The sequence below is a fragment of the Silurus aristotelis genome (genome assembly GCF_946808225.1).
Source record: "Silurus aristotelis genome assembly, chromosome: 13".
NCBI lineage: Eukaryota > Metazoa > Chordata > Actinopteri > Siluriformes > Siluridae > Silurus > Silurus aristotelis.
This window is the reverse complement of record NC_139586.1, coordinates 29,368,961-29,388,025: the sequence shown is the minus strand read 5'-3', so window position 1 is coordinate 29,388,025 and position 19,065 is coordinate 29,368,961. Positions and strand designations below refer to the sequence as shown.

Genomic DNA, 19,065 nt, shown 5'->3' with positions numbered 1-19,065 from the left:
GTATGACGTCATTACTGATTGATCATTAGGGTGTTAATATATTGCGTGGGATTATTTAAAATGTTGAAAAATGTTTAAGTGCGTGTGCGTGTGTGTGTGTGTGTGTGTGTGTGTGTGTAGGTGGGTGACTGTGCGTGGAAGGGGGTGTGTGGGGGGGGTGTCTGCAGATGTAATTATGCCTTCGTGAAGGAGCTCCATCCTCCTCTTCTTCTCTCTCCTTCTACGTCACGCGGTGCTTTCCACAGTGGGCGTGTCCCCAGCCGGCATATTTCATTCATAAATCCACTTGACGCCTTTACAGTGAAATAAACGCGCCGTGAGAAGCTCGCTGGCTTTGCATTTTTCCCTCTTCTTTTCCTCCTTCTTCATCTTCTTTTACATGGGTCAATCAGCAAATGACACCTAGGTAAGCTCATGCACAGGCGTTTCTTTTTGAGTGACTGGATTTCTATTTTCTGTGCATTTGAATAGAGCTTGGGTAGGTTTCATGGGAGGTTTCCTAAAAACTGAGATGTTTACGTTATACATAATTATGTGCAAGCCATGAATGGGAGGATAATCTCAAAATTCATGCATAAACATTATATATATATATATATATATTAAAAAGCTAATGCATATCTAAGAGTCAATGAATAAGATTTTGTGAGATCTGCATTTATGATTTCTGTATAAAGTAATGTTTAAATAATCAGGATGAGGTTAAATATATTATAAAACTCATATTGGGTGTGTTAGAGAAATAAAACTCTACAGTCTATCACTCGGAGATTCCTAAATGCCAAGAAATGCACAGCACTGCAATAATAAGAAGAACAGTTTAATCTCTGGAGCAGTGTGATGGATGAAATGCTTCTGATGAGCTCTAATATCATTACACACACTTCTGTTTATACACTTCACTCACTGACTTCTACCTAGTAGTCATAGTATTCATTTATTTATTCCCAACCGCAATCTGTATAAAGAATATGCAATGCCTTTATATTTTAATGGATCACTTCTGTTGACATTTTTAACACTTTATTATTATTATTTTCTTTCTTTCTTTCTATCTATCTATCTATCTATCTATCTATCTATCTATCTATCTATCTATCTATCTATCTATCTATCTATCTATCTATCTATCTATCTATCTATTATGCTTGGATTTTAGCTTTAAAATCAACACTTGGAAACACAATTTTATGCTCAATGAATTCAAAGATGGATGAAATCCATTTAGTAAATAGTTTCTGCCCCAAAACCGAAACCCATTTGGATTTATTAACCATTGTGGTTTTAATTACTGCTGGAAAATGTGCAGGACTTCATTTCATTGTTTTTTTATGTGTTACATAATGTTGTTTGATTAGATGTGGAGTATCAGGCAGTAGTGAAGCAATAAAGCTTCAGTCATTTCATATGTGTGAGTGTGTGTGTGTGTGTGTGTGTGTGTGTGTGTGTGTGTGAGAGAGAGAGAGAGAGAGAGAGAGAGAGGGAGAGGGGGAGAGAGAGAGAGAGAGAGAGAGAGAGAGAGAGAGAGAGAGAGAGAGAGAGAGAGAGAGAGAGAGAGAGAGAAAAAGGATATGAGAAAGAGAGCGAGAGAGAGATAATGTTGAGCTGTTATGAGGCTGTGGGTGGGCAGGGACAGGGTAAGTATGCAGCAGGATCCGAGAGCTTTTTTACAGCGAGACACACACTGAACGCTGCTTCCATGCACATTCACACACACACACACACACACACACACACACACACACACACACACACACACACACACACAGACTACAGACATCATCTCAGCGGTGAAAGAACAGGGAGTGCACACACACCGCTCTGCATGTTGCCTTTTCCCTGCTGTATGAGGGAGAGGAAGTGCTTGCAAGGTGAGATTATTTGTGTGTTTGTGGTTGTATCTATCTGATATATGTTTTTTATAGAGCTAAAAGGAGAGAGAACAAAACCAAGAGAGAGAGAGGTTTGTGTTTCAGGCAGAAGCTGCAGCATTAATGCTATTATCTGATAAGAAACACATGCTGCAGGGCCTCAGCTGCAGGAAATAATATGGCTTGTAATATAAAGAATCAGAGAGGGCAGGGGGTAGTGAGAGTTTGTTTGGGGGGTTAGAACCTGGATTTTATGTATGTGATAATGCATAGCGATATGTTTTTAGAAAGAAAGCATGTCCTTGGACATTCCTGCATGCTGGAGTCATAATAGTGAAACCCATGAGTCCTGTAGGTCCGTTATGAAACGATGTGTGATGCATCATGTGTGTAATGTGTAATATCTCATTAACCTTTATCTCTGATTATCCATGATGACCTGAAAGATTGGGAACTATAGTGTTCCTGCTTGCCATCAAGGTTGTTTTGGTGACAATAATTGGCGTAATTCTTCTGAGAAGGTGGCAGCTGTAAAGATTGCAGTGTTTATACTCAGTGTACATGTATATATTTGCGTGTCAAGTCGTGTCACCTGTTAAGTCAGTAATCTTTCCATTTCTTTCTGGCATTATGTTTTATAACCTGGATTGAAGTTAACGCTGACTTTAAAGTGTCGTGTGTTTCTCAGGAGGACGCACCTGCCGACCTGGACCATGAGCAATGAGTCTGCTGTCTGGAAAAACCTAACCGAGAACCCCACAGTAAGTCCATCTCTCTCCTCCTGTCTCTTTCTCAGTGACATGTCATTGGGTTAATCTCTGTCTTCGTCCTCTACTGTTTTCCTCTTATTCACTCCCGTTCTCTCTCTAGAAGCATCTTCAGACATGCAAATAGAAAATATCCTGTTCTGTGTCCTCTGTAATCAAATTCATGGCCTGATGTAAACATATTAGTCCTGCAAGATACCGTTTGTTCAGATTGGAGTTGTCTTTCAGAGCCGACGTAATGTGCAGGCTGCATCTTCAATTACCGGCGTCATCTGGATTATTTTATTAACGAGGGAAATCAGGGGCTGTGTTTAACCTGGAATCTGTTTAGTTACTTCAATGTGTACCGATCAAGTAGAGCACAAATACACACTTTCTTCCTATTTGTTTAAATTATTTCTATCTTTCAGCAGTTTTGCGAAGGAGATCTGACCATTGAATTGATGAGGTTTAAATCATGTTTCTACTAAACAAATACTTAATCGATGGATAAGAAATTCTTTCTCAGATGACAAATTTTTAATCATTTTATTTTTGCTAGCTTTTTACCAACCTGTAGCCTGGTCAACTCCTTGAAATTATTTAAGAAGAAACCTTGAGAGGAACCGGATTCCAAAAGGAACCTCATCTTCATCTTCAAAATTATACATTGTTAATGTCATCAGCTTTTCACTGATTGAGACTCAAGATTGGTGGTAAACCATTGTCCATTATCTTCATAGTTCCTAAGTTTAATCTTCCACTCACATGTTAAACAGTTAACAGCTGCAGAGAGAGAGAGAGAGAGAGAGAGAGAGAGAGAGAGAGAGAGAGAGAGAGAGTGTGGTCTCCAACTCTATCCATAAGTCAGGAATCATGGAGAACTTGAACATTGTTTCTGAGTCCTGAACTTTAAGTGGAAGGATGTTACATAACTGTGAGGTTTTGTTAGACGAGTCTCCGCCCCTGCTGTAGTCTTTATAATTTAAGGTACCAACAAATAGCCTGCACCTATTGACCAATTTGTGTGTGCAGGATCCTAACGGACCGGAATTTTGCTCAGCGAGAACATTCAGTGTTTTATACACCAGCAGTAGTATTTTATAATCAATATGAGATTTGATTGGGAGCCAGTGCAGAGTAAATAAAAAGATATGCGAAATGTGGTCATGAATACGGTTTATTGTTTAACAAAGGTTTCACAGTGAATTATTGGTTAGAAATCGAATGCATGAATTGAGCGGCAGCAACTTCCGTTGTGTTTTTCCAGACTGACACATGTATATACATATTTTAAACATTCCTTTGGCATCATTATAACTTGATTTTTATTTGGATAATTTCAGAATATAAGCACAGGAATCAGGCATCAGACAGATCTTTATCCACTGATCTTTACAGATCCATCCTGGACCAATGTAAATGGCTTGAGCCTAGTTCAGGGTGGGATCTGTTCTGGTCATAGAAGATGTAAAAGATGTAGATGTTTTAGATGTTGTTGTTGAACATCTTTCATTATAAATACTGTTATTCATGGCTCTCTATGCCTGATATCTATGTAACACATTCAGTTGCTAAGTTATCAAGGACATATTGTGCTATGAAACTGAAAAGAGGAGTAGGAGGGGGAGTTGAAAGGTGTTATACCGTATGTGAAGCAAGAAGAACCATTTCTTTTTCCAGTTCTCGTGCATTTCGTTGGCTGATTTTTTATTTAGCTTTAAAAGGTGAAGATGACAGCTTCTTTTCTTTGATCCCTTTGAGAAAAGAGAAACTTGTGTCTATTGTGCTCAGGTCTGCGCCAATGAATCTTCACAAAAGCTCCCTCGTCCTCCAGAGCAGCGAACACTGCACTTAACTCCACATGCACCTGTGTCCTCCTCACCCTCTCCACCCACTCACATGCAGGGAGATAAGAACTCCACATGCTGCAGAAGTGATCTGCTTCCATGCAAACTCTCAGCAACTTCTATTTAATACTCGTGTTGTTTACATTGTCTTCTATTGTCTGTATTAACTTGTATTGTCTCGTATAGTCTTTTTGTCTTCTATAGTCTAATTTTATTGTATAGTGTTATTTACATCTGTACTTTTGAGAGTCATCAACAGCTGGATCCCAATTCCTTTTGTACATTTTTTTCAAAGTTTGATACTAGCAAGATCGTTCCGGATCCATGTCCTGTGCTTAGCTGTTGGTACCATACTTTAATGTATCATGTGCATGTGTTTAGAGGAACTTGATTAGATTTCTCTCTGTGGTGTTCACCCAGGACCTCCCTGAGGAGAGCGGGGTGCAGGATGGCTACGTCCTCCAACTTGTTCTGTTGTCCATCTTCCTGGCGGTGACGCTCGTCCTCCTGTCTGTCCTGATAATTGCCTGTCGCCGCTGTTGCGAGGGAGACCGGAGCTATGCTCGGTGAGACAAAAAGCCTCTCATATCTACAAATACAAACATGTAATCGACAGTTAAATATTGGAATAATCCACCATCACAACAGAAACATCTCAACCAACTTCAATTGCAGTTTCATTTTATTTCAAAATTACTACTTTTTTGAGTCCTTCTGACTCTGATTACTGTCAAACAACCACCGGAATGCTTTAACGCTGGCTGAAGGCTGGAACCTCTGTCTTTCTGAGCAATAACCACTGAGCTACCACTCATTAACCACTTGGTTACGATGTTGGACTTCTGTTTAGAAGGTTGTGAGTTAAAATCCCACCAAGACCAAGCTGGGCCCTTGAGCAAGGCCCTTACCTCCCAACTGTTTAGTTGTATGAATGAGATAAGTGTAAGTCGCGCCATGTAAAGGCGTCTTCCAAATGTCATAAATGTACATACAAGGAGGTGGGAGTTCAATGGTCAAGGCATTGGACTTTGGCTCTGTAGGTTGTGAGTTAAAATCCCACCACTACAAGCTGACACTGCTTGGCCCTTGAGTAAGGCCCTTAATCCTGAACTGCTTAGTTGTATAAATCAGATAATTGATCATTGATAATAAAAGTCGCTCTGGATAAGGGCGTCAACCAAATGTAGATGAATTGAGAGAAGAAGCTGGAGGATGATTTCAGATTTGCATTTATGGGATTTTGTATTAATACAACTGAGCAGCTATGGGGGTAAGGGCCTTTCTCAGGGGCCCATGAGTGGTAGCTTGGTGTGGGTGGGATTTGAACTCCTGATCTTTGTAGGCAAAGTCCAATGCTTTAACCACTAAACTCCCACCTCCCTTCAGAGCTCGTTTGACCTCACAGTTGTATGGAGACGACATGCCTGGACATATGACATAAATACATGCCTATGACAGCCAAGCAAACAGAGGCAATGCAGACAATAGCGGCAAAGAAGGCAGGAACAATGTGTTAAGTGAAAGAGCACAATGGTGAAGGTTATATGAGCAACAGAATGACATTTTTTCTCCTTTTTCACTCGATGGAACGCCGGCCTGTCAAGGCCAGATGTTAGGGTTTTTTGTTTTCCCAGATCGTGTAGTGTCTGAGACACAGCTGTGATATTTGTACCTCACGGTTACACCAATGCTCCTGCAGTTTCATATTCACAATTCTACCCAATTCCCTATGTGAGAACACCAGAGGTGTGTGTGTGTGTGTGTGTGTGTGTGTGTGTGTGTGTGTGTGTGTGTGTGTGTGTGTGTGTGTGTGTGTGTGTGTGTGTGACATTTGAGAGGTACTAACTGTGCCTGCACTGCAGTCTCCCACAAAAGATGAAACTAATGAGATCTCATAGCAGCTATCAGCCATGATTAATCTCTCCCAGCACATCAAGTATACGCTCTGACTGACGCTCGCTCTTTTCCTTTCTCTCTCTCTCTCTCTCTCTCTCTCTCTCTCTCTCTCTCTCTCTCTCTCTCTCTCTCTCTCTCTCTCTCTCTCTTTCTATCTCTCTCTCTCTCACACACACACACACCCACACACACACACACACACACACACACACACACACACACACACACACACACACACACACACACACACTTAGAAGTCAGAACGTCTGGCTGGAAAAGCACCCCCAGTTTATTTCTCACTGCCACATGCTCCCATATGGACAGGCAAACTGTCTCCTGTAATCAGCGTATTTATACACAGAGCACTGTGGACTCATTTGATTTGTCATTTGGACGTGTTATGATGATGATAATAAATATTGAGCTATAAATTTTCCCCCCTTGATTTTTTTACTTGTCTGTATTTAGGTTCATTCCTTGCTACAGGCGTAGCGATGATCTGGAGAAGACGTCCACCTCGTATATCGAAGAAACACAGCCGATGCATGGTAACAGTACAGCTTTGTTTTTTCCCCCAAAACACAAATGCTTAAAATTTTCCCATCAGTTTTTCCTTTTAAAATTAGAATCGTCATCATTATATATTCTGTCTTAAACTGAGACAAAGCATTGAAACTAAAAACAAGATCACTATTAAAATTCATGCATTTTGTAAACAATTATTTATTCTAATGAAGACTGACTTGTAACACACAGTAACAAAGCGAAATTATTACCTTCTCAAAAAACAAACTAATTGCAGCATTAAACATTACTGAATGTATTTTGTTGTTACTGAACACTGAAAGATCTTCAACATGAGAAACTGAAATCAAACTACAGAAAAACTCACTGTAATAAAAAGCCATAAATACTTGATATAAAGAACAAAGTTCAAAAGAATAAATAATAAACCAGACTGGATAATGTTTGGAAAGTGTGTGGTGACTTCATACTGCAGACTTTTATCATTTATGATTAGATTGTAAATAATCGTGTTGTCGACATAAAACAAGCATCTGGAATAAATAATAATAATGAACTAAAATGAATTAATTAATCTCAGTTACGAACCAATAAACAACCTTAAAACAATCAATTTTACACAATCTGCTCTTGGATAATATTTTCTTCTTAAAACAAGATTAATAAGATTTTTATGGCTTAAAATAAGATTGTAAGTCGTGAATAGATTAGTTTTTCTTTAGAATCCTTAGAGTCCATATCATCAACAAATCATGACTTTTTGACCATTAGGAATTAAGTGTTCAGCTGCGATGTGCTATAAGAAATTACAATCCTTGTATATGTTCCATTTATTTAGTTGAAATGATTTTTCAGTCAGACATTACGAAAAAATGTCAAATCTTGACTTGATGGCAGATAGATATTATTATTGGACAGGAATCTACTGCTTAACAACCAACCAAATTAGCAATATGTTTGCACACGCACGAACCGTATTGTTAGGTTGTAATAGAAGTTTATCAAATATCCATAAATAGTCTGGAACCAAAATGAAAGAAAAAAAACATGCATTCATCATCATAATGTTGCTGTTATACAACACACAGATCTTATTGAACTTCCCCTCAGGCTTGGATTTCTATTAAAACAGCACACGAGCGCATTTTTTGCATTCAGTTCCACACCATTCTGGTTTCATGCAGCGGGTATATTTGTTTTCCCCCCGTGCAGAAATCACAATCCGTGTGGATGAGTCAGAGTGTTTGTCGGCAGCCAGCTCCCACGACATGGAGACCGAGCGCTTCCTGTCCACGGGAAGCACGGGTCGGCGTGTGTCCTTCAACGAGGCTGCCCTCTTCGACCACAGCAAAAAGGCACAAGAGAAAGGCAGAAGGTCAATAACCTGCTCACACTCACTTTAACTATCTCTTTTACTCTGTACATACACACACTATATGGCCAAATCTGGCAAGAATACAGAATACAGAATAGCAGCAGTTGCACAGCCCCAGATGTACACAGGATAATGTTTTTGGGTACACTGAATTAGAAAGTTTGGTGCTCCCTGTGACTGTGCATGCAGCCTCGTGCTGCCATCTGTTGGCGTGTTACAAAACTAGCCTCAAAAACTTTTTAAAAGCACCTCGTATTTTTTTTCTGAACATCAAATTCCACAAATGAATCACCATTTGCTCTTCAAAAAAGCTCCACCATTTTAAAGAGGATGTTCCACTACATTTTGTAGGTGCTGATGTACATGAGAAGGTGAGGAGGCCTGGGGTGCAGTCAGCGTTCACATTCATCTCAAAGGTGTTCAATAGGGTTAAGAGCTCCACTGAATAGCTTCCACTCCAACTCATGGAAATCAGATCTTCATGGAGCTGGCATTGTCATGCTGGAACATGTTCAGGTCTCCTAGTTTCGAATAAGGGAAAGATTCATTCTCCTTCATCCAAAGATGTCCGCAACAATTGTGTGCCTCCACACTGTGCTGAAAAACCATGTATCTCTGGAAAAAATCAGGTTTCCCAATACTTTTTAATTGGAGATCAGACCTTGAATAACTGGAAAGCCCTTCTTCATAGCGCATTTGAAGATACAATGCATCTTAGATACAATGCATTTTAGTATCTGCATTTCCATCTGTTTGCAACATGTCTGTTCACTCTGAATAATATACTTGAATGTGTTTATCATTTACTGGTATATATGTAAATGTGTGTGTATTCTGTGTGGCAGTCTGTATTACTGTAGCAGATGTGTAATATACGAATCACCGTGCAGACTACAGCATATAAAACAAACACCCACACAATCAAATTACTATTTTTCTCAAGCATTCATTTTCTGGATCGTTTCTTCTGTATATTTGGAAACAGTCAGTTAATTTCGTTTTTACATCTCAGCTTCCCTCTGGCTTTCTGCCCTCAGGTACACACTCACTGAGGGCGATTTCCATCACCTGAAGAACGCCAGACTCACACACCTTCACCTCCCGCCGGCAGCCCTGAAGATCGTCACCATCCACGAGTGTGAGTCATCGGAGAACAACATTGCCATGACAACACGGCCTGTCGCTAAATCCAGCCTCTCCATCTTCCAGGTGACACATAGCAGGATTCGATATGATGTATGCCATATGAAACCATATGATGGGGTAAGGTCAGGTGGAGGGTATCATCACAGATCCAGGATCCCTGGTTCTTGAACATGGGTGATTGTCTGAGGTGGAGTAGCTTAGATTAATCGGCCCGGGTGTGAACAAATGTGTGAATGTGTATGCATTTCTGTATGGGCCCCTCATGATTATGACCCCACTATTATATGTACCAAATATCTAAACTTTTCCAATAACTGAGATGGAATAGATAGGGACACACTGGAACATTCCTGGCATTTCATTACTAAGGTTCTTGGAGTAGATATATGAGGTGGTATCAAAAGATTTTGAGACTTGCTCTAATTTTTATCTATATCTACACACTATCACCTTTAAAATAGTGCCAATGAACAGCAATGCAGCGCTCCCAGCATTCCTGCCACTTCTGGAAGTGCCATGGAAGTCTTCGTTCTGACGTGTGTCAAGCACCTTCTGCGATTTAAGCTCGATCTCTGTAAAGGTGTCAAAACAGAAACCTTTGAGCTGGATTTTTATTTTCAGAAAGAGGAAGAAGTCCACTGGAGCCAAATCTGGCGAGTAGGGTAGGTGCAGAAGTGAGATCATGTTGTTTCCGGAGAGAGAAACTCACTTGTGAGAAGCTCAGTGTCAGGGTTTGTAGGTGGTCAGAATAGCACCAGTTTCACAGCTACCGATGTACAGAAGACGATGTCTTTTGACACAATGACTTTTGAAGGTCGGTGCTCCCTGTGACTGTGCGTGCAGCCTTGTGCTGCCTCTGTCGCAAAAAACTAGTCTCGAAAATGTCTGATACCACCTCATATATATAAATGCGAGAATCCAGGCCAAATGTTGCTGGTGTAAATTAGTGCCTTAGGTACACAATGTGAGTGGAACATTTTTTGAGCTTCATCTTGGTGTGAACGGCAATTCTGCCATGTTTTTTGTCTGCTCTCAGCCTCCAATGTGTCCACTGCCACAAACTGCTCTTAGTAGCCTAAGTCCCAGTTCAGCTCTGCCAGGTGATTCCCTCAACTCCACTGTGGATACCAGCTTCTGTGAAAGCCCACCATCTCCCAGTCCAGAACCTCCAAGACCCAGCCTGGTAATATAAACATTTACATTTACAGCATTTGTCCCGATCCAGAATGACTTGCATTTATCTACTTCATACAATTGAGCAGATATGGGGTTAAGGGCCTTGCTCATGGGCCTGGGAGTGGCAGGGATTTGAACTCATGACCTTCTAAACCAAATTCTAATGCCTTAACCATTTAAACACTAGGTCACGTGGCTTAACACAAGGTCACAGACACACAACTATAGCTTTCATTAACACCAACAGGACAAGAACAAGTCTGAAATGTTTATACATAACAAAATAAGGAAACAACTGTGAAAATGACATTTAGCATTGTTGTTAATTTTCTCCTTCAGATGGACATTAGAGGACCAAGCCTGAGAAACGGGGGCAGCCCAGGCACTGGGCGAGAGGTGGCACTCGCTTCAGCCTCTGGTGTCTCCTCTTCAAGTGGCATCCCTCAGGGCCCGGTATTGCATTTCTTCACAAAGCTGAGACGTCACGCCAGTCTGGAGGGAGCCAGTCCTTATCTTAAGATTAAAAGATGGAAGTTTGACACCAACCAGAGGGCCTCCAGCCTGGACACCAGAGGTAAGATTGGAATTGAACACAAGGTATAAATGAGGGTATTTATTTAAATACTTGTATTGGTTTTCATTGTTTCGGAGCAGCAAGCAATAAACCTTGGGTCAAGTGTATAATCATACATACTGTAGCTACATTGATAGTTATACGAGGTGGTACCAAAACGTTTTCGATACAAGTTTGATAACATGCCAACAGAGGCAGCACAAGGCTGCATGCACAGTCACAGATAGCACCGACCTTCAAAAGTCATTGTGTAATAAGACATCATCCAGCATACATCGGTAGCTGTTCAACCGGTGCTGTTCTAACCATGTGCGTTACCACGTCTGCTATTCTGACCATGTGCGCACCCTGTCACTGAGCTCCTCACACGTGAGTTTCTCGCCAGAACATGATCCACATGATCTCACTTCCGAATCCCACCCCACTCGCCAAAGTAGCTCCTGTGTACTTCAGGCTCTTTGTGAAGATGAAGATCCAGCTCGTCGTTTTTTGACACTGTTGTGGAGCTTCAGCACGAATCACAGAATGTGCTTGACATGCTTCGAGAAGGAGACTTCCAAGGCACGTTCCAGGAGAGCACTGGGAGCTGTATTACTGTGCAAGGGGACTATTTTAAAGGTGATCATGTGGAAACATAGATAAATAAAGTACTTTCTTGAAAACTCCAAACTTTTTGATACCACCTCATTCATGTAAATGATCATGTATTATCTAAAGTAGTTACTGTAATCGCTATATTAATCTCTTTTATACCACAGTGATGTGAAATTCTCAGATCTGAAGGTGTTCTAACATCTAATTTATAAACAGTAACAGAAGTTCTGACAGGTTAAAATTTTATGCACTCGCTCTAATACATTATTGTTTCTATTGTAAAAGGAGTTTGTTCTTAGAAACTTGTATGGTGAATACATTATCTACATCATCTAATCCTAATAATAAAAAAACTGTCGTTATCACAACGCAGCGATTGTAAGAGAGACAAAACACGTCCTTTTTGCATTAGGCCACATTGCATATAGAAAAGTAGCTCAGTGGTTAAGGTGATCAGAAGGTCATGAGTTCAAATTCAAGCACCAGTAAAAGTACCATTGCTGGGCCCTGAAGCAAGGCCCTTAACCACATAACTGCTCAGTTGTATGAAGAAAAATGGCTGTAGGTTCTGGATAAGGGCTTTTTAATCCAAAAGCAGTAAATATATTTAAAACACCACACTAACATTTTCAAGTAAAAAGTCAATAGTCACTGTCTGACTAATGTGTGTGTGAGTGTGTATGTGTTAAAAAGATAGAGAGTAAGAGGGAGTGGCTTCAGATGGAGCCAGATGGCTAGATGACTTCCTTCAGGGGTCGAGCCAGCAGTCTTGCTTCTGGCTAAACTGAGTAAAAGAGAAACTTGACTGTTAAAACACCTTTAATGCATCAGTTCTGCAAATTTAAGTTTTATTAAAAAGAAAAATTCCCTTGTGTTCAGACTGCTGTCACTGTTTAAACAGTTCCATGTCCTTTTCTCTTGCCCTTTTTTCAAATCAGCTTTATTTGGCAGTGTTTCATGGTCTCACTGTGTTCCTGTATGGGTTCTGTGTTTATTTTTTTCCGCTATATTACAGGGTCAGTGCTGTCATGGAGATCATACTGCTAGCGCAAGCATCAGTAGCATCTCCAGTGTCTGGGATGATCATGGTAGCAGCCATGATTATTAGCATTAGTTTTATCCAAGATGGTTGAATTAAGTTTAAGTTTAACTCTAGTGATTTTTACTGACCTTCTCTATCTCTTGCTGCTGCTGTAACCCGACTGAGTTGCTCTCTGAGCTTGTTTGCCTGCATGACTTTGTGCGGGTGAACAAACTTTTGATTATGAAATCTCCACGTTTGAAATATCTCAGAAGGTCTTTGGTAGAAACACAGTGTAAATGCTATCTCGTATCGCATTGCTTACATTAGTGAAAAAAAGTTTCACTAGGAGACCACGGACAGACTCCAGTTGACAGCGCGTACATTATGTGCTTTCATGACAGAACATTACTCTTCCATACCAGCAGGTGGCAGTAGTCTGTATTCAGAATCCAAACAGGAAAACAGGTGGAGCTCGAACAGTAAATATACATATTGTATATTGTGAATATATATATATATATATATATATATATATATATATATATATATATATATATATATATATATATACATACATTTTTTATCATGTCTGCTAAGCTGCAAATGTCACTGGCGCTGTCAGCCCTTGGTCATGGTGATTTGCTGATTTTCGATGTCTTGATTACACAAAGACATAATATTATTAAAATAATTCTCTGGTTAATGAGGTGACAAGACAAGTGGCAGGAAAGACAAGTGTCTGTGCTTTCCTGTTTACGCTAAGCTGAACAGCCAATTGAGATCTCTTTCTCGCCGACGAGCTCCGCTTTCAATTGGACATGCCGAATCGGGCAAAAATGACGCCATCTGACTGGAGCCAACAGTGCAGAACAGACCAAACAAAAACTAAAGCCGACTGACACTCAAAAACACCTCATCACCCAATGCCCGACCTTCAGCTAGGTGTGTCCTGGCTTTAGAGTCGAGTCAAATTTTAAAGTCAGCCAACTCTATCACAATCACCTCATCTTGAAGGAACAGGGTTTATTGGGAATCATGACTCGTTTAGCAGAAGCAGACAGAAAGGCTTTTTTGTTTAGTTGGAAACACCACCACTGCTTCAGGCGGCGGAGTGAATGCTTTCACACTCGCCCTGGTTTCCTACATTCTATTCACCAAGCTACCACTTTCCTATGACACCATGACAATGAGACAGCATCTCCCTTAGCACTCCCTCAACAGTTAGAGAGAGAGAAGTGGATTTTTAGAGAGATTGATTTTACTCAGTCAAATATAAAGAATAAAGAAAATGTATTATATGTTCAGCCACTAATGAGCTGCCTGGAGCTAATAATTATTTAATGTTCTCCAAAACAACACGAGAAAATAGAAAGGTTATAGACAAAGTGAATAATGAAACAAGAGTGTAGTAAACAGATTAGATATAAAAGGACCTGTGGTATGTGTTGATGACATGCACTCTGTCAAGCAGGCTCCCCTAAACGGAGGCCATTCCAGAGGCAGCGAGCAGCCAGTGAAAGCATGGACCAGGAGGAGAACGGTGCCCACCACATCGACCTCATCCAGTACATCGCCCGCACCAAAGATGTGGCTTACTGCCCGCCACGTCTCCTTTCCCCCCCATCCACACCCCCACCGTCCCTTGGCAGGTATTTTTAATTCCCTCCCCATCTGTCTGCTGCAGCAACCATCCATCTCTTCTGCACAAGCCATTCCATGCTGGAGCAATGTCAGTGAGGCTTAGAAGAGCACGCTGACCTTGCTGGCACCTATGATGTTTAGAAGATGGGCCAGTTAGTCTTTTGAAGATTAGAAATGCTGGGAAAACGCCTCCTGAATTCTGAAATAACCATAGTTACTAGGGATGTGTGCCATTGCTTAGTCCATGTCATAGGTTTCATAGGTGATGATTTCATAAGCTTCATCACTGCTTTAACATTTACACTTTGTGAGACTGCTGGTTATTCACCACCAGTTCAGTATTCTTCTCATATTAAACAAAATGCCTGCCATACTACGGTACACCATCTGTGCTTTCTCAGTAACATCTGCTTGAATCTCTTTTATGGCTGTCTGAAGGACAGTATTTACACACCAACGATTCACCAGGATTTGTGCAAGTTCCCATCACACTGTGTGCGTCAAGTGTGTGATTGTGTTTTGACGTGCTTTATGCATTGCTCTTTGCAGGTTAGAGGTGGAGGTGATGGTGGAGCCAAGCTGCAGCAGAGCATTGGGGCCTGGTGTGATCGGTCTCAGCACTGAGCCCAAAGACGAGGCTCCTGGCATGGGCTGTCATCGGGAGAGCACAGACCACCAGACTCTTTATCGTGACATCTGGACCTTGCGTGCCTCTCTGGAACAGTACATCTCCGACCAGAGCAGCAACAATGACAAAGACTCAGTGCATAGTGATGCAGACAGCGTGTCTTCGCTAAGGCTTAGGATGGAGAAGGGTGGGTTGCCCAGGTACCCCTCTCAGGACATTGGGGATGGAATAGAAGGAGATGCAGAGTTTCCTGGTGATGATGGTCTGGAGAAAAGAAGGAAACAGGACAGTGTGGACTCTGAAAGAGGAAGCGATGAATCGGGTACCCGGAAGCTTCTGCAAATGGATAGTGGCTATGCATCTATAGATGCTCCTTCTCGCGCTCTTGATGAAGTGCGGCTGTTCCGGAGCAGCAGTGGTAGCAAGGAGGATTTGGGACCTGCCATGGAACGGAGACAATTCTTCACCAGCTCTGGATATAGAGGAACGGTGTCTGAAAGTTTTGACACAGATATCTTGGATGAAGAACTTGAAGAGGAACCTGGGGGAGCCAGTGAAGGTGGTGATGCTGTGATAGAACTGGAAGAGGGTGCTTTGGTGTGGTCACCTTATGGGCAGATGTTCACACAGTCTGACACTCAGTCTCGTGTGCCAGCCTTGTCTTTCCGGGACTACAGCATAGACGAGAAAACAGATGCACTTTTTCATGAATTTCTGCGCCATGATCCCCAGTTTGATCAGCAGGAGTCACCGGTGCACTCTAAGCACCGCTCTCGTGTGCACCTACGCAAACAGTGGCAGCGCTCGAAGCAGTACAGTGATCCTGGCCAGCGCTTCCACTCGTCCTTTGACCGTTATCGCACTCCGCTTCGCCGTGGAGAGACCGTTAACTACCCTTTGGAAAGTAGCTACCAAAGCAAACTTCCTCGAATTGTCAGCGGTCCAGATGAGGAGAACAGTGATGGAACTGCCAACCTTGTAAAGATGCCTAAGGCAAGTCAGCGCTTGGGAGTGGTGGATAAGAGTCTTGCATCTCCAAAGGATAAGCACACACAGCACCCTTCCAGTACTGACCCTAGTGTAGATTTGAAGGAAAAGGCAGAACTTGCACCCTTAAAACTCCCTTCAGTGGCTGATAGTTCTCCAGGGCAACCAGAAGATATTGCAGAAGAGTCCGGGCACACAGTCCAGTCTCATGAGCCGACAAACGGGCTTTCACCCCCACCGTTATCTGAAACCGGGTACGGCCCTCAGACAATCACAACAGAGCTGAGCGATAAACTGTCCGTGACCCTTGAAGAGCGTCTGTATTCTGATTTACGCAGGACCAAGGAGCAACCTGAGTGTTTGCTGACAGCCACGCATGCCTCACCCGACCACAGCCCAGTGTAGCACATGGCTCCACTTATCCCTACCAACTCTATGCTGATATCTCAACAGGGCTTGTAGAAATTACCCCTTAGACATCTGGAATGTTGTCGTTTTAGGGCTAGAATCACAGCAGGAGGACACAAAGAGTCGGGGAACTTCATTCTATATCATCTCCAGTGTTAAGTAAGTGGAGATTAAGACCCTTACCTCACATCTGACATGGCATTAAATCATTTTGGAACAGTGTCTGTATGGTATATTGCTTTATTCAGGCTCCATTTAGTTATCTGTAGAGTTCAAAAGCCAATATATTCTCTGCACTAGGTAATCCACTGTGAAATTGGGTGCTACTAGACTTGCTGTTAATGTCCTTTGGCTCTGATTTGCCATGTTTCTCCACGCTTGTGATTCAGCCTCCTTTCCTTTTCGGACACTACACTCCTTAGAGAGCACTAATCCATGATGTAATCCTTCTCTGATTTAATGTGTGTAATAGATTCAGTTCCTCTGTTTCAACTCTTTCTAGCCTTTCTATTCTCTCTGCTTGGCTTTAATCACGTCTGAATAATGATGATGTTGAATGAGCTGTGTATGTTGCACTATGATAATCCGTGTATGCACTTTTCATAATTTCAGCCACAGTGTTCCTCATTAAGTGTCCTTGTCATAATGTAGTGTGGTTCCTACTAGAACTGCTGGTATGGAAAAAAACTGCCCTTTTTTTAGTGCAATACATGTAATGTTATGAGCTTTTTTGTTCTTAACCATAATATTTATTATTGCTTTAATGTTTGATGTGTTTTTTTTTACGTTTCTAAAGAAAGCAAATGGATTTTGGTATGTTTTTTTAGACTGTAGGTGCCAAATCATTAGGTCAGGAAAGCTAATTATTAGGTTATAATTGAAAAAAGTAAAGAAAAAAATAGCGATAGGGTTTAAATAAGGCTTAAAACAAGCACTTCATCGTGTCTCCAGAGTCGCTTGTGTTTAATAGATTAGACGAGCCAGGCATGATGCTTTTTGTACGCTCGTCACAGACCGACTGTGTTCATTAGCTTTTCTTTTTCATGTGAAGATGACGAATGCGAGCCGCTCGTCCAGGGTTGAGAAAGGAATTGTAAAAAGGGGTCGTTATACATCGATCCCGAACATCCCCGTGTGACCGGATCCTGCAACCAACGCCAAAACTCTCGTCAATATCAACCAATCAAGAGGCAGAAATTCCAATTAAAGGATTCATGGGAAGAGTAGATGCGATTAGCAGCCTTTGTTTGTGAACGCCATTTGTGGATTGTGTGGCAGAGCAGATTATTCTCCCTGTACATCATAGATCCTAAATGATTCCATTGAGAGCAGGATTCGGCTCAGCTTTTTTATTTTCGTTATCTAAGGAGAGAATAAAACGACCTTTAGCTGGGGGGAAGGTGTATAAAATGAGCTACAATGATGTATATAAATGAAAGAACGATATGTTGGGTAGCGCTGCATGCTTAATCTCGCTCAGGATTGCTAATACGCCAGATAAAGCTTCGATAGAATCGTGCTTAAAACATCACCTGCCACCGATACGATGCCATCCGTCATCCATTTCAACGTCGGCATCGTTTCCATCGTAATCTTTTTTCGAGATGTATACAAGCACAACGGTTTCCTTTTGTTTTCACCGCAGGTTCTAGATCAGTCTTCACTAGACGCAACCGCCGGATGCTTGGGTGATGTTTCGTGTGCTAGCGAGTAGCCTGTTTAATGCATCGATGCATTACTGTGCATAGTTTTGCATGAGATGAAAACGTTTTAGTAAAGATGATTGTTTTTATTCCGATCTGAAATTCAGCATCAAAATGAGATCATGATTATTGGACGCTTATTTGTTTGAAGCATAAAAATAAAAACAAATCAGAACCATATTAGTTCTGAGATAGTTTTGAAATATATTCTATGGAGTCTATTTCGTTTCGAAATCTGCCTCAATGAACATGGAAGAGATTTTGCTAAGGAAAAGTCCATCACAGGGAAAAAAAAAATAAAGTTTTTACTTTGCTAATATATTTCCACTGGAGAACTTTTTTGCTCGCTGTAATTAAATGGAAAAACATATTTCTGTATAACTGCTCGATATTTAAATGAGAGGTCGAATGACACATTTTTTAGAACAATTTTTTGTTTACCTCAATCTCAAAGCCCTGAGGGACCAATCGATGGAAAATGTTTGGGTTTATGTTTAGTCAATAAAGAAAAAAATAAAATAAAATTCTTTGCATTATGTGTGGTTTTCTGTAACAATGCATTATTTACTGTGCACAACGTGTCAATACCATGAGTAATAATTCACTATTAGGGCTTCATACACACTGTACACACACATGTGCTCTGTAACTATTAATCACAGCTGCCGTCCTTTCTTCCTTCCACCTCCAGAAGGTGCCGAAGCTCCTTGTGGGAACATCAAATATTCATATCAACCTGGCTACTAAATAAAGAATGGCTGTGCAGTAATTATGAAGCTAAATCAATAGCAACCTGGATGTTACCAAGCAGAGAGGGCCTTTCACTTGCACAGGGGACGACTATCAATCCAGAACGCAAATAATGGCGTCTCCTATACAACTGTTTCTCCATTCAGAAGGGAATGAGTCACGATACGCTTC

At 41.2% G+C, this 19,065-nt stretch overlaps 1 protein-coding gene across 2 annotated transcripts; it reads left to right on the top strand.

Moving 5' to 3' along the window:
* The first annotated feature begins 150 nt into the window (after positions 1-150).
* Positions 151-18,668, top strand: cbarpb (CACN subunit beta associated regulatory protein b). Of its 2 annotated transcripts, none has more exons than XM_083558261.1 (10): positions 151-406; positions 2,560-2,632; positions 4,888-5,033; positions 6,832-6,911; positions 8,101-8,263; positions 9,301-9,472; positions 10,446-10,592; positions 10,925-11,159; positions 14,249-14,426; positions 14,968-18,668. In XM_083558261.1, exons 1-10 carry the CDS (start codon positions 396-398, stop codon positions 16,436-16,438), a joined length of 2,676 nt encoding a protein of 891 aa, XP_083414387.1. In that variant the 5' UTR covers positions 151-395; the 3' UTR covers positions 16,439-18,668. The 2 variants fall into 2 exon arrangements, with proteins under 2 accessions (XP_083414387.1, XP_083414388.1); XM_083558262.1 differs by lacking the exon at positions 151-406 and adding an exon at positions 1,579-1,871.
* Positions 18,669-19,065: the final 397 nt, after the last annotated feature.